This window comes from Fulmarus glacialis, unplaced genomic scaffold, assembly GCF_000690835.1.
Source record: "Fulmarus glacialis isolate BGI_N327 unplaced genomic scaffold, ASM69083v1 scaffold16372, whole genome shotgun sequence".
NCBI classification, from domain to species: Eukaryota; Metazoa; Chordata; class Aves; order Procellariiformes; family Procellariidae; genus Fulmarus; species Fulmarus glacialis.
In genome coordinates this window covers 27,500-44,214 of record NW_009198623.1, presented here as the reverse complement: position 1 = coordinate 44,214, position 16,715 = coordinate 27,500, and the positions used below count along the sequence as shown (strand labels likewise).

The window sequence follows — 16,715 nt, the reverse complement described above, 5'->3', positions numbered from 1 at the left end:
CCCAACCTTCAAATTAGAAAGTCAAAAGACCGTTGTTCTCTCAGGGTGATGCGTTCCTGATAAGTGCTGGGAGTTTCCAGAAATGGAAACAAATGAACACTGAAATACATCTATTTAAGTTGTAAATGTAGCATCCAGTTAGTTTAAATATTTCCAAATAATTGTCAGTGAAGTGCTGTGAAGTTAACCTAGCAAAAGAACAAAACATTTGGCAAGCATTGAATTTTGACTCTTCTGTTGAGAACTTTATAGCTTAGAAAACAGCTGAAATGGAGCCTTGGCTAGAACCCAGCTTGGATTCTCTGTGATTATAGCAAGCAGAAATGGTCATCCACAGCAAATACTTGGCAGTCTTTCTGGAAGTTGTTTTTTTTTCTCAGTGGACCAAAATGTACATCACAAAGTTTTAGTTGTTACAAAAAACTAATAAAATTGATCCAAATAGTGTTTTTATTATTCTTATGATATCATTCTTCTTGATACTTGTCTTATATTAATAGAGGAGGTATGACTGTTGCTTGGATGGAGATTATTATAGTTTAGTTCAAATGCTACCTCTTCGATAAGGCTGTACCCCAAAAGAATAATAAAAACAATCTGGAAGGCCTGAAGAGAAGGAGAGGGTTCATAAGAAGCAAAAGTGGCTTATGAAAATAAACCATATTTTTCCAGTGGTTTACTACAATTGTCATCTCTAACAAGTTTTTTTTATTTTTAGTACGTTGTGGTGAGTGTTCTGAAGCTATTTTATGCAATAGCAATTTAGAGTGGGGATGAACATACGCCAAGATGTTGCATCCAGTCTTTTTTTTTTTCCTGGGGCTGGAGCTATACAAAAGGCATTCGTTTTTTTCCTGACATGCCTGTTACTCCCATTACATTAATGGGAGTTGCATGGGTACTAGGAAAAGAACACACTTCAAAGACCTGCTCATCTGATTGTGAACACAAATGATTTATTGTCCCTGTGAATGACAAGGAGTCTTGGAAAGTGCTGCGCTTCTTTATGTCATTTTATGGCTTGGAGTCGTGCCTTGATTCGCTTGAATTACAAAAGATGTGAGAATTCATCTGTTTTATTTTCTGTTAAAAATCACCTGGCTTTAACGAAGAGGAAGCAGCATCTATGATGTGGTGAATTCTTTCAACAGATACAAAACAATAGAGCCCAACTCATCCACTTATATAAATGCAATACTGATATGACAATCACTTTAAATAGCTATGCCCCTTATTCAGCGAAGCATTTAGAGATGTGTTTAAATCTATCAATAGTCAACAAATCATATGAGAGTAAACCTAAAAGTAACTCCTGTGATTAAATCTCACTAAGTAAACAGGATTTGAGGAAAGTGCTTACTGTTGAATGCTTTGCTGAACGGGGGTGGATTTCGTTAAATGTCACCTCTTCATTATTAGACTGGCATTTTATAAGCTAGCAACAACTTTCTTTTAAAGTTCTCTTATAAAATACCAGTTCAGTGTGGGAAGCATTAAGAGTACAGCTCCCATTGAAAAGTTCCAAACACTGAATTCATCACATTTACTGTGCTCTCTTTGGAAAATTATTTTTTTTTCTTCTGTAGAAGAGAAGCTTGAGGTTTTCTAGAAAAAAAAAAGAAATAGTATTTTAAAGCTTCATTTTTTGTTTGACTGAATTTCACGTTGTAGTTGGTTGTGCCCTTTTTTTGCACGGCAAATAATACAAAAATAGTTAGAGTAATTTTTTCCTTTTTTGGGGCAGGGGGCAACACAGATGTAAACTTCTGTTTTGTTCATGTTTTGTTTTCTTTACTTCTCTTTCCAGTAATGTTGAATGTATAAAACTCTTGCAAAGCAGTGGAGCAGATTTTAATAAGAAGGACAAATGTGGGAGGTAGGTAAATTACGAAGCTTATTTAAAAAGAAAAAAAAAAAAAGAATCTAGCGGGCAAGGAATAAAGACCACCTCAGTCTGGAAATCATATGTTTTATGCAAAATGACAGTAAAATAAAGCAGGAGTTTGGGCTTCCCTGCAGAACTCTTACTGCTGCAGTCATATGCCAGACAGACAGGTGCAGACTTCATTAAATACATGAAAGCCATCCCACCCTCTTGAGTTTTCTGTTTTAAAAATATCACAGTTTTTTTTTTTTTCCTTATTGCTTCTCGTATTGCCTGAATTCTTGTGCTTGTGTGCCCAAGACAACACCTGGGTTATGATGGGAGGATTGCTGCTATTTGACGTGCTTCCTGGAGGTTTCTTCCCCCCATATGAAGTGTTGCTATGAGTGTTGCTATGCCAGCTAAATAAGATGCTGCGAGGGACACCATGCTTTGCTCTGCCTCCCAACTGGAAGAAAGTAGCGTGTATGCAGAGCAACAGCAGAGGCTGTCACTGGGAATAGGTTGTTTGCAAGACACAGATTGATGATCTGTATCCTGTTAGGCTTCGTAGGAGCACCAAAACTTCCTATTAACACAATATTTTGTTAAATTTCCATGACTTCGTGTTTCATCACAGGAACATAAGGCGCTGATATTGACTGCTGGAAATCTGTAGGAATGCAGCAATTAAGATTTATTGTTATCCTCAGAGGTGCATATTGGAATATGAGGTAACAAATTGTCACTTATGTTCCAGGACACCTTTGCATTACGCAGCTGCAAATTGTCATTTCCACTGTATTGAGACACTGGTTACAACAGGAGCCAATATTAATGAAACAGATGACTGGGGACGCACCCCTTTGCACTATGCTGCTGCTTCTGACATGGACCGAAAGTAAGAAAGCCTCTTTTTATTCCTTGTTTAAAGTGTTTTGCTACATCAGTGTCATTGTGTTATCTTCATGATGCTATGTCATTTGAGCCAAAACAATGATCCCGCTAGCAAAGGAATTTCTCTCAGATGTATGCATAACTCCACACTGAGTTGCTCTGACTATAAGCCAAATCCCCAGATGATGTGGCATTTCAGCTCTACAGTTTACCTTTGATCTAACGCACAGTTTTGCAGCCACCCTGTCCTACTGAACTATTTTCACAACATTTTGTCTCCTGTTTTCCTCTATGTGATTTCCTCACAAGAATAAGCTCAGAGAATTTTCTACATCTGCTTTGCAAGTCCAGCAGAAGGGATGGAGTGAGAGACAGCAGAAGGAGAGGTTTTCCCAGATGGACTGCTGTGACAGACAAACATCTGGGCATTCTGACAGACTTTCTGGAAAAGATGGGATAGATCTACCCATCAGTCTCTCTCCATTGTCAGAGCTGATAAAAATGCTCACCCTGTCCAAACAGGTTGCTTTTTAGAGACTTTAAAAAGAGAGAGGCCTGGGGAATATCCTTTGGCAGAATGCAGTGCTGTTCTTGTGAGAAAGGGGGAAAACAGCTGCAAACCTTAGAAATCCTGTGGTTAGAGACTGCAATTTCTAATTCCCAGATAGTTGCATATTTTGGCAATCTCTTCCTTACAACAGATTGTATAAAACAGGCTCAATTATCCTGTTAGTTCTCTCTTAAAACTGTTAGCAACCTGTATTTATTTTAGGTCATCCCATGTTTCTCTGTCTCATTCCTTTAGACACTAAGGAACCATTTCTTCGGTTTCTTGTATAGTGAGATCTGGTAAAAATACGTCTGGCTCATTCCCAGCAGAATACTACCTCAAAGCCACTGCAGAAGAACTTAGGCTTAACTTTACGGTAGATGTTTGGATGCCGTACCAGAGCCTTGGTAGCTTCTTCATCATTTGCTGATAATACTGATATAAAAAATGTCTTCCCTATCACCCTCAAACCTGAACAGTGCTGGGAAGAAGGCAGCAGGATCTTCAAAGGCCTGTGCAATGGCGTTACAAGCAGAGTAGGCTTGTAGGAAGGCTTTCACCACTGGCTGTTTCTAATTCTGTCTTGCCAGGGTGAGATGTTGTTTGAGGTGTTGAGAATTGCAATTCAGTGTGTGTTTTTCAGCTTTTGGCTCTTCATAGGTGAGGCTCCTGCATGTAAACAAGATCTTGGTAAACTTAAGGATATAGCTACTTCCATCACTAATTTAAAAAAAAAAAAAAGCTCACTTTAGTCACATCCTGAACATTGGCAGGAATATGTGGCCTTTATTTGCCCTCATAGTCCAAACCTAAATTGATTCTGATGTGGTGATACTGTCTTCTCATTAAATTTTCCAGTTTAAGGTGTTCTGGAAGAAGCCTTGTTACATAGATGGAATGCTATTTGCAGTCCATGATTTTATAGGTCAGCATATCTGCTGAATGGCAAAAAACTCCCAAGGTCAGGCAATCTCAGTCCAAAAAATAGTCATAATTATTTAACTTTGGATGTGGGCAGTTAATGAGCAGGGAGAAGTCTTGGTGCAGCGAGGTTGCCCTACTGTTTCAGCTACTTCGGTAACTGTTGTTGCTTATGGTCTTCAGAAAGTACCCTTTCCTGCAATGGAAATCACAACAGCATTTTCATTAAATAGACGATTGCAATTTCTTAGTATGTACTGTTTCTCCAGATCATCACTTATTTTGTTCAGGGGATCTTATGTTGGGATCGCACAGATTTGTACTTAACTGAAAGCAGATGCAGGTAGGACTCCCACCTGTTATGCAAGATTTTTGAATTCCTGGTCTGTACATAGGTATCTCCTGCTGCTTTTTTGAGCTTTGAACAGCTGTCTTGATTCAGCATAGCATGAGTACTGTCCGTGAGCTTACAATGTTAATATTCAGGGGAGTTATTTTATTAATAATTTTATTTTTTCTGAGTCAGTGGACATCAGACAGACCCTGGGTTTGTAGAACAATCCATTATTGCTAGCACCCACATTGAAGAACGTCAAATCTTGATATTACAAATGGGAAATTGCATGTTAAAGAAAGAACGTACTGTTCTGCATTGTGCAGAATCCAGTCTGGAATTTGCCTGTTATATTGGAATTGAAATTAGGAAACTGTCCTTCTACAAACCTTTCAAGCTACTAATCTGTGATGGTTCATAGCAGTTTGGAAATGTATTCTGTATTAGCCTTGGTGGCCAAGAAAGATCATAATCACAAGCTCATGATTGTAAGATCACAAATTGTAGTCTTCTGTCTGCCATCCATCCACCTGGGAAGCAGAGATGCCAAAAATGATCCAGGTGTACAGGAATATGAAGACATACTGAGCTCTTTGAAGAATCTAGAGAATCTGACCAGGAGATTCACACAGTGTTGCCAAGATATTTCAGAGAAAGTGAGGAGAGTCAGCAACACAGCTAATGCAGGTTCAAGATAGACTGATTTAGTATCAGTTTTCCAGTGCTCTGAATCTTAAAAGCTAGAGAAGAACTGGCAGGTTACTGTAGGAAGAAGCAAGCTGTGGTAATTTTGAGTTCCTCCCTGCAAATGAAACAAAATGCACAACATTGCTGTGGAAGAAACGGAAGGATTCTAGAAAGTGATGATCAAACTGTTTCTGATAGAAACCAGAATTTTCCAGTTTTTTTTTTCTGACATTGACTTGCAGGATGATAAACTGCCATGTAGTTTTCTCCATTGCTTGCAAAACTCATTAGCTGCAGACCCGTGCAGTAAACTCATTTAAGTTGCATAATTCTTACTGTTGGCTGGAGGAGGTCAACTCCTTGAAGCGGAAATTGGGGGATGGGTGGCAGACTGTGTCAAAATCACTGGTTTGATATTTTGAAAATAAGTTGCATCTTTCTGTCCTCTATGCTAAGAAGAAAGAATATTTTAGGTAACTCCCATGAAAATGCTGAAGAACTTGAAAGAGCCAGTGAGATGAAGGAAAAAGAAGCTGCATTGTAAGTTTGGTGTCAATAAAGCAGTTAGATCTCGTTTCTGGAGAATGCCACTACTTTGGGCTGCAGTTTTACACTCTGCTTTTGCTCATTCATTGCTCTGCTAAATACAGTGCTTGGCTTTAATGAGGGCTTACCTAAAGAAAAAAGCTCTAAGCTCTTCTCTGTGCACATGTTCCCTAATATTTCTGTTTCTACGCTTGTTGCTGTTTCTTAATTGAAAATGTAGTGCTTCAGTAATTTAATAATTCCTTGGTATCATGCACTGTCTTATTTTAATGCTTTGCACTGAGTATGTATGTTGCAAAAAAGTAGCCAATGGCTTCCTCAATGTATTTACTCAGATTGACACTTTCATCTAGCTGCTTAATGATTTCTTTGTTTTAAAAATCCCGTTTCATATGACAGCCTTACATTCACTACAAATTACAAGCTATGGAAGAAAGTACTAACAGCAAAATGATGATTTCTTGATGGTATAAGAGAAAGTGGCAGGAGCTATAAAGAGCATAAGGGATTCTTTGAAAAACACGTGATTTTAAAAAAAAAAAACAACAAAGAAGAAAATATATTTATGTACGTACATGCCAGGAAATTAAGTCAGTTAAGTCTTTATTTTTCAGCTTGCCATAGCGCATGTTTGGAGGCCGATGGTTTGATATATGAGTTTTACGTGAGTAGTAGCAATTCTAGGCTGTTTACATCATGGTACAGAGTCGTGTAGTTTTCTTTCAGGGTTTGTAACAGAAAATCATTTTGTAATCTAGAGTAGCCGCAGAAGTTAGGTTGAAGATTGTTTTTTATGAAGGTGATCTTCAAAGACGAGTGGGGATTGTCTGTGTAAAAAAAATGGCGAATTTGGGGAGCTGTTGGTGAAAAGTAAAGTGATTTGAGGTGCTGCTAGAATTACAGAATTAACTGCCAGTTTTTGGTGCCACTCCTAGTTGCAGTGAGGGATGAGTCTGTTAAATATTGTGAGCTCACATTTCACATTTACACTAGTGAATTGTCCACAGGTGTCTAGAGTTCCTTCTACAGAACGACGCCAATCCATCCATCCAAGACAAAGAGGGGTACAACACTGTGCATTACGCTGCTGCATATGGGCACCGGCAGTGTTTGGAACTGGTGAGTGCTCAGACAGTTCGGAGGTCTCCTAACTGCTGAGATATATATATATATATGTGTGTATATGCTAGTATTATGAACTCCCCTAATGGTCACTATTTGAGTTCTTTGGATATTCACAAATCTGTGAAAACCTGCAATACGGTGCCGTAAACTCAAATATATGCAACCAGATGTATCTTAAAACCATATTAATCTTGATCATCCCGTCCTTGTTCAACAAGCTGGTGCTTAAATGTTGTCTTTGAGTGGAGTTTCTGTGTGCTCAAATTATTTTTAACTGTGATCAAAATATTCCCGGTGTATGTGTATGTGCCAGTAGTAAGGGATAGTTCCCTTACATGACAGTGTATGTGCCTTCTGCAGCTGGCACATTACCTGACTTGCAAACTGAGAGAGTAAATAGCTGTTGTCAGCTGCATACCTGCAGTGCTTTTTTGCCGCTGGTGAAACAACAGCAGCATTGATAAAGTTACCATAATCAAGATTAACCTTGTGTGCAATGTAGCTGGGGTTTTTTTTGTTGTTGTTTTTTAATATCCTGGACCTAAATGATTAGAAGTTGCATCTCATAAGAAGCCAAAAATTTTTAGCCAAAAATTGGATTTGGGAGATGTGTAGTATGGACTTATAGAAGTTTGTGACTGGTAAAAATAACTGTTATGAAGATGGGTGTTAACTGCTTGATCTACAGGGTGATCCAAAATTATTGTGTCACATGTAAATAGACTTTAATTGCTTTAAAAAAAGCTCTAATTAGAAAGTTGTATAGATATTCATGCTTTAGTAAGAACACTGTGTGCTGTTTAGTGTTTGATGTTGTTTGGTTCTTTCTTTGTTGAAGAGTCAAGGTACTTAATTATCGAAAAGGAGCTCTGCACAGCACGTGCTGCTTTCCCACATTTACCAGCACTCTCAGTTACTGCCGCCACAGGAGGAATACTGCAGCTGGCCCACTTCAGGGTCACAACAGCTGGGAAACCTTGACCTGTAATTATGCCAGGGCAGCACTGGGTTAGAATTTCAGGTGGGATGTTAAGCCTTTTTAGGTCCCACCTGCAAGCATATATATTTAGGACACTTAAAATATCTCTGCTCCTTTGTTGCTCGTGGCAATGAGTTTGGCCTTTCCTTGTGTAGAGCCTTTTCCTAGAGATGATCTCTCATGACTCTGCCTGTGGGGATGGAGGGGTCCTCTGCTGAGCCTGCTGCCCATTTGGAACAAAATGTTCTTGATATTTGAAGGGTGTATATGTAGAGTAGCCTCCTCTGTGCTGCGTACAAGCCTATGCCTGTATGGTCACAGCAATGTGTATTACAACCTGTCTTATCACCAGATTCTTGCATGACTTGCATGAGCAGAGATCTCTATAACAGCACCTTCACTGGGGAATTCTCTTTCAGCCTTCATATCACAGTTCCTGTGTGCCGCGAGGCGTGGAGCAGACATGGAGCAAGGTCCCCTTTCTTCTCTTTTGCTTGTTGCTGTGCACATTTTCTGGCAACATATTAGTTGCAGACAATGACCTGCTCTCGAGTCCTAGTGTTGCTTAGCCTTGCCAGACAAAAGGAAGAGCTGGGAATGCAGTGCATATCAGAGGTGTTGGGTTTTCCTTTAGTTTTGGAGGGTGAAATGCAAACTGTGGGCTAGAGACAGCTGTGCAGCAAGTGTTCTATATTTGGACAGAGAAATACAATGTGTTTCCATGTCAGTCTTCCCATATTTGTGACTATAGCTGCAGCATAGAAACCCAAGGTCAAGCATCATTTGCAGAGTTATAGTCATACAGCTATTCTGTGTACACTGGTGAAAGAAAACTGCTCTGAATTTTAGCCTTTTGCATGCAAAGGACTACTCTGTACTAGGGTGTCTGCCTGAAGGTTTTTTTGGAACCAGGATTTTGTACATTGGTGTTTAGAGGTTGAGAGGCATCTCATTTTCTCTTTGGAATACAAAAGCTAAATGTACCAGAAAGCATTTGTGCTCGATCAACAGTAGGACCAGGACTCGTCATCTTTGCAACCACTGTCAGAAGTAGGTGATTCTGTTTTGTTCATGTGAGCGCTTGTCCCTTAGCTGTAACGAGTTACTGAGGCCTGAGTGTAATAACTTTATATTTCATAACGGTGACTAATTGATACGGGCACTGCCTTTACACTGATTTTTGTGCATTGCTTGGATTCAGGATGGCAAAAGGGCTGAGACCAAAGTCTGGAGTAGCTGAAAGGTAATTTTGCTGTGGGCATGAAATGGAAATAATCCTTGTGCCTAGGTTTATGCACTTACTCCAACATGAGACTCCCAGGTGTTAAGACAATTTTGATTCCCGTGCTTCATCTGATAAAGTAGTGTAGATTGATAGACATCACTATCCTGTAATGCAGTCAAATTGTTTTTGGCAGAGTTATGGTTATTCATGGCTGTTCAAAAGCTGTGTGTAAAAGCTACAATAAGAATTCATCTGGTGCAGATGGAAAGGAGCCTCACTGCCTTGTGAGGCTCACTGGTGGCTTGGTCACAGTTTGTTGTGCTCTTTGTGGCAGACCTATGACAAGGACTTCGTCATGAACCATGGTCTTTATTTCTGGTAGCTATTAACCACAGTACATTGACTGCTTTACTTACTCATAGCTGAATGAAGCATCCAGTAAGGTCTAATTGCTTCTAGGCGTGACCTTTATCTAGAGGCCCCTTCTTTTCCACATAGCAGAAAGAACAGTAATTCATCAAATGCTATCTTAGTCCTCAAGCCTTCTGTTTATCAGTTTTGAAACCTAAACCAACGGAGATCCAGAAAATTGGCTACAGTCTCTGCCTCGTTTCTCTCTCCTGAGCCACCCTGGGCTCTCCCCAGTAATGGTGTAGGAAGCTGCCGATTCCAGTTGACGCTGCAGGTTGACTTGGTGGGTTAGTGTGTAGAGTAGGTGCACAAGGACAGCTGGTTATGTCTGAGGAGTACTTGGCTGTTTTATTGCTGTATCTTGGAAATACATTTTTCTTGTTGTTTTTCTTATCTTCAGTGCTAATGAAAAGAAGAATAAGATTCACAATATCTTTAGTTGCTCAAGGAACAGTGGGAGCCCAGCAGCCCTAATTCCAATATAAGTATGTCTGTAAATAGGCAGGAAGATTTTTTTTTTGTTTTGGCTTCATGCGTGCAATAACAGAGATAAATGGGTATCTTTCTTAAAAGTGCTAACTTTGAATCACTAATCTGTATCACAGGAACTCTGACATATGGAATACTCCTCCTAAAATATTTCCAATCCCTTCCATCCTGAAGAACAGATTTTCAGGCAGGATTATTGAAACAAAAAAATTATTTTTCAGTGCCAAACTAACAGTTCTTTTGCTGTTTTGTCCCTTGGGTAAATATTTTCAGTTTATTATTGACAACTCATAGATCAAAATACCTAGGAATGATGTTCCATAGAACAAGACAGTTCCTTATGGCCATAAAACTGTTAGAAGAAAGAGTTCATATAAAATATGAAGCTTTAATTCTGATCAAAACTAAGGCAAAGTGGGTGCAACAATGAGCTTGAGTTTGAGTACAGTTTAGGAAAGGCTGGTTTATCTATGAAAATATATTTTCTTTTTCTTGGCTTTTGTGTTTACTGTAAGCCCGATACCTTGGCCGGGATTTAGCTAAATTTCTTTGTGGGGAGAGGAGACCTATTAGGAGAAACAAGGATTAAAAGTGAAAAGGTCATGTCCTTTGACCCAAACAAATAAAGTTTGTGTTTGTGTGTTCAATCACAGAGCTCAATGACAGAAGCTTTTTTCCTGTAGTACCTTTAGGTTGTCTGGGATATTAGTGGGGTAGTTGCCCTGCAATGAATGACGTGATGTTGCTAAAAAGAGAAGAGCGGGGAAGCAGATTCTTGAATTATTTCTCCATCTGTAAGGAGCCATTCATAAAAGCTGAATGGTGGGCATGTGTGCTCGCAAGCAACTGAAACTCCCATCTGCTTTCCTACTTCTAAAAATAACCTCACGTTTGTTTAGATTGGGACTGACTTCTTCGGTGTTCTGTAGTCGGGGATATCGGTCACAATCGCTAGCTGGTATTTTAGAGCTGATCACATCACCAAACTACTTTGAAAAGAAGAAAAATATGGTGGGTTTTTTCATTGAAATGATCTCTTACCACAAAATCCTTATTGGTGTGAAAAGAGTGAAATTTAAATTGTGATTTCACATTAAAATTCTATCTGGAGAGCCAGTCAAGGAGTCTGTGCTGATAAAAATAGGTTTCTGTGCAGTGTTAGGGCAAACAGAATTAAATGCCTGTCTTCCATAGTGAAATCTCTTCTCTGACTGTAAGAATTGATCATTATTTTTTCTTTTAATCTGCTCTTCTCTTTATTTCATCAGCAAATGAAATTCACTCTTTGACTAGTAGAAATTGAATTGGCACAGGGGCTAATTCATCTGAGGATGGGAGGGGAGCATGGTTTAACCGAAAACCATGTCCAAAAGAAAAGGCAAATCTTGGTCTGCCTGCCTGAGCAAGGTGATCTGCACAGCTGTGTGTGTCAGGCAGAAGGGGCAGAGGCAGATTTCTCGCTAGCCATCTTGGCTGTGCCATGAAAGGAGAGGCTCAGTTTGAAGAAGAAAGATGACACCTTTTATTAGATGGACTGTTAACCACTAGAAAAAATAGTTAAGCCATGCCTTCAAACTCTTTGTTCCTTAACCCATGGAGAAATTGAAATCACAGACCCTATAAATCTTCGATGTGGCTGCTACTAATTATATATGTCTCTTATCAACAAGAATTTGTTCATTCATCCATCTGAGAGCAGGACACTGGTAATTAGTGACAAATGAATCTCAAGTGTGGTTGGGATAGGTGTTAAAAAGCCTTTTGCCACACGGGGATCTGGCTCAGATGCTTGGCCAGCGGCAGCCCCTGGGCCACCTCCTGGCCTGAATCTCTTCATTCAGGGGACATGTTCTGGGTTTCTCCTTTGTGAATGCCTGTCCATTTCTGTGACCAACACCCTCTTTCTTAAAGAGCGCGTTTTGTCGGAAACCAGTGGTGGTGGTGTTTCGTGTGGTGAATGGCTTCGTACCTATGTCTATGAAAGCTTTTCCCACGTGGAAGCTCCTTTGTTAGTGGAGGAATCTCAAAGTCATTAACTCGGCTGGCTCTAAAAACGAAAAGAACTTAGGAACCTAATGCTTGAAAACAGCTTTAATAAACCTAATTTGTCTGTCAGTCCTAGAACCCCCCGAATATTGGTAGATTGATTCAATTACTTAAGTTGTGATGTCAGCGTTAGTGCAATACATACCCACTGGTTAAACGATCAATAGGAGCCTATATATGTTAGGTATGTCAGCATATTTTGGCTTAGATTTTATATTTTGGAAACTAGTAATTTTGATCCTAAAAACGTTTTCTAGAAAGAAAGCTAATGCTGCTTGTGAACTCCATGAGTGCAGGAATTTATCATTTTTTTTGGCACCCTGTTGGCACTTTGGCTTGTAGGGTAGGAGTATTGCCTAGCGTCTCTGAGGTTTATTTTCTGTCTCTCTGACAGATTTTGTCTTTTTTTAGCTTATATTTTTGTTTTCCTGGGGTGGAGAAGCAAGGCACTTACATCTGCTGTCTTCTGACAGAGAATAACAAGGCCATTGCAGAACTGCAGGAGACATTTTTCCTTTAGTTTGGAAAGAGGTCGTGGATTTGTGCCGTTGCCTTAAATACCTGTCTGTGAGTGTGTATCTGTGTGTGTGGTGTTTAAATGTAAATGTGTGCAGAATATCTGATTCCCTCAAATTTACTGAATCCAATGAAAAGGGCATTTGATCATGGCATATGGCATTGCATTAGACTGCATAGCTCAGAAAGAGCTGTGGGCACTGGGGTGTTGGGGGTGTAATCAGGCTTATTTATACAAGGCAAGATGTTTGCCTGCATGAGCAGACTTTCAAAAAGAAACTATCACTGGTATTTGTAGGCTTACAAAGCAATCTAACTTCATTAGGCAAAGTCTCCCACAGTGTGTGTATTTTGTATCTGTATATCTGTGTTTTGTCAATTGAGTAGATTGATCTTAAACATTCTCATTGAACATTATTTTCCTCTTTCCCCTCCTCCCTTACGAAGTAATGCAACTGGTATCTATTGACAGTGGCTGTCTGACAGTAGGCAGTAGTCCCATTGCTTCAGGAGTATGTCATCCATAGGTGGACAGTGTAGAGATGGGTGCCCTCAGGATCAGGTCTTGCTTTATGATTCTATTCATGCAGCGCTTGTAATGCAGTTTACTCTACAGGAAAAACAAAACAAAACAAAAAACCAAGAAACACTTGCAGATTACCATTATACTTGAATATTTATGTCTTTAATTATTCTAATTGACATTTTTAATTAGATTGGAAGCAAAACTCCATTGGATATAGTGAGTAAATGAAAAATGATTGCATGTTGTGTATTTTCATTTTTATTTAAACTTCCTGTAGTATTTTGCAAATCCTTGTATTCACTCTGATAAAGCCTGAAGAAGAAAATTCACAACTCTTAACTAGCATGCCATGTACTTCAAGCCACTGCATGTGTGCTGCTTTCATTTCCGTTGGATTTCCTTCTTGCTGTTGCTTACAGCTCAAGCTTTGCTAGAAAGTCTGTTGCTTTTCCTCAGTCAGTCCTAGGAGCTGCAAGTCAAGTGCACGTACCTGACTGGCATGACACTTTTTTGGATGTTAAAATAACTTTGCATTTGTAATGTGAAATGGAACAAACACTTGTCTGTTTTCTGGAAGTTTGTGGCCAATTTCAAAGTGGTTCAGAAAAGAAATGTAAATTACACGTCTTCAAGTGAGTCTGAATTCAAAAAGCACTTGTGTGTATTTCACAATAAAGGCACAAATGAGAGGAGAGTAGCAAAAATACCATTGAAATGCACATTTTTAAAATTGACTGTCACTGTATTTCACCAGCGCTCAAATTTTCTAGCTGAAGAGGAAATTTTTTAAGGATAATAATTTCTCTAAATAAAAGCCTTCCTATACCTTTTACACAAGCATATGAAATTCTGCAAAACTTTCACTGGGTAAGAGGGTCCTTAAACCAAAGTATGAGGCTTTACAGAACCTCTCAGGTAGAATTTCTGGCCAGAAAGAAATACGATATACGTGATTCAAGTGTGAAAGTTCCAGGTTCAAATCTCTGCCCTGAGTGACAAAGAAGTTGGACTTCTACATCCCGGGAAGTGACCAACATATTATGCTGGCTGGTACTGGGTCAGATCTCTTGCTCTCCTTTGGAGCTGTCCTGCTTTGTATAAATACTCATTGAGTGAGAATCTCCTGTATAACCCACTGAGTATAGCACTCATATGGCTTAATACGAAACGATCTTGTATGAAATGCAAGAGCTCCAACAGAAGATTAGTGTCCCACGTGAGAACAGCCAGTGGCCTGGAGGTCTGCTTGAATTTTGAGATTTAGATATGTTTAAAGACTTGAACATTGTTCTTTTATATGCCAGGTAAGTGTCCTGTTTGCATGGTGGTGACTGTACTGGTAGGGTATTGGATATTTAAACTTTGTACTGGAAGAGTTGCATGGAACTACTAATAAATTTCTTCAAGACTCAGTCTGCCTAAGCTCTTGTGAAACTTCTTGCTTATGTTATTTTAGCTTCACCCATAATCTACACACGTGAGTGAAATTGATGTAAACAATGATTAATCCGATTTTTTTAAAGCCTGATTTTAGAAAAATGTATCAGACACTGGGTTAAAGATGTGTGTTGGTTTTAACCTGATCAAATTGAAATACTTTGATCATTTGTTTTTACAAATATGGAGAGAGCTTATAGGATTGCTTGTCCCCCCTGAGGATATGTTTGTACCACTTCACCTTTGAATTATTCAATCAAGAATAATTCTCAGATTTAAAAATATGCTTCCCTGGTGTAAAGTAGTACAGAGGTTAATTCTATTACTCTTTTCTATCTCATCTGAAACAACTGATGAGAGTCTTCAATCTTGTGCTTGCTACTTGCTGGAAAAGCCGTTATTTAAAAGAAGCTGCTGCTGGTATGTTTTCCCCCAGTAGAGACAATTATCTATTGCAATTTATCAGGAAAGATGAGATTCAAAGTGACATCCTAGCTGATATATTTTTATTCAGTTCTGAAAGTGACATTAAAAATTGTTACTAATTGCCACTTCTGAATGACCTTGAAAGCGATAAGCTACACTGCTCTGTAATTATTACAGCGATGTTCAACTATTTCTTTTGTCTTAATTGGCTTTTGATCAGCTCTTCGCATGTGTGAAAATTTCTGAACGCTGTTTGCTTAATAACCTTTCAGAGTAAAGGCCGTTTATAGATTATACACATGTAATCTAATGTTTTGCTATTTTATCATTAGTATTAAGAGCACCAAACTGAAGTAGTTCATTAACAGTGCTGGAAGTATACATGTTGGAATGTAGAAGTTGCCTTACTCACTAAAATAGTAAAACTCTCAAAGAAAAGTCACTTTAACTTCAGTGGTGGTTAGATCAAACCTTTAACATAACTACCAGCAGTGCACTTAGATGGCTGTGCCTGGAGGTGTGGGTGCATGACGGCTTGTACTGAATCACGCGTTCTGTTCTCTTTTGGGATTTGAGATAGCACCCATCGTTACAGTGTCTATGGTTTGAAGTTGCTTATGACATCTTCCTTTTAAAAGTGTAGCTTAAACCTTTTATGCATGATGAAAGTATTATCTCCTTTTCTGCCTAATGGTAATTTTAAATTACTGAGATGCTCCATGAAGCTTGCTTTTTTTTTTTTTTTTTTTTACCCAGAGCTGAATTTTAGAATATATTACAGTCTATAAGGACAATCATAAGAACTACCCTGACTCATTAACTGGCATTATCTGACTCAAAAAAAAAAAAATGGAGGGGGGAAACCCCCCATACCATATCCTGCCATGTAATCCTTTATTATAACCACAGAATAAAATCAAGCAGTAAAGCCTCTTATGTCTGTAAATACCCTTGCCATACAAATAAAATAAAATTGTGAGAACTGAAAATGTTATTAGTCTTCATACAGAGCTGGGGGAGAGAAGACAGTTTCTAATAGCAGCCTTGTAGTGCTATTAGTTTGTAACAATAGAACTGAATAATTGACATGTTTTATCTCACTTTGCGTCCCACTCTCAAAGCATTCAAGTTCCTGTTTCTGAGTGTGAAGAAGACTTTACAAAATAATTAACATACAGTGTTAAATAGCACTGTTACGGGAAGTGAAAGGGTCGTGCTGGGAATTTCCAAGAGGCAGAAAGAGAAGTAAGGGTATCCTTACCTTTTAAAAGGTTATAACCTAACCAGAGAGAACTGTGCCCACCGATTTCACTTGTGTCTGCACAATTCTGACATCTGCTTAAAATCTGCAGACAATCAGTATATAGAAATGTAATCAGCTAAAAGACGTAATTTCAATGGCCAAGAAATTAGAACTGAGATATGCTGGGATATTCTCCAGTCAGCCACCAGTAACCGTAAACTGTTAGTAATTCATGCTTATTTGGCTGTCTTCAGTGAAACGCATTGGCCAGCTTCTAGCAGGCAGGTATGTATCGCAGCACAGCAGACATGCATGGATTCCTCTGCAGGGTCTGTGGATTTAAGCTTCCATGGCTGTCAGGGCAAATGGTTTTGAGCGATAAATTCACCTTTTTTAGAAACAGATGCAACTGTGGGTAGCTTCTACAAGTATACTCTAAGATGGAAGCATTATGGAGCTAGAGCCCCCCAAGGACATACTGCTTTATGTGTTC

The 16,715-nt window shown here is 39.0% G+C and overlaps 1 protein-coding gene across 1 annotated transcript in view; it reads left to right on the top strand.

The window, feature by feature from the left end:
- The window catches only part of ANKRD44 (ankyrin repeat domain 44), a 60,540-nt gene that overhangs the window by 19,881 nt on the left and 23,944 nt on the right, over positions 1-16,715 (top strand). The window contains exons 10-13 of the mRNA XM_009572988.1: positions 1,808-1,876; positions 2,625-2,765; positions 5,713-5,793; positions 6,807-6,918. Coding sequence (XP_009571283.1) covers positions 1,808-1,876; positions 2,625-2,765; positions 5,713-5,793; positions 6,807-6,918 — 403 coding nt within the window. The remainder of the gene's footprint in view (positions 1-1,807; positions 1,877-2,624; positions 2,766-5,712; positions 5,794-6,806; positions 6,919-16,715) is intronic.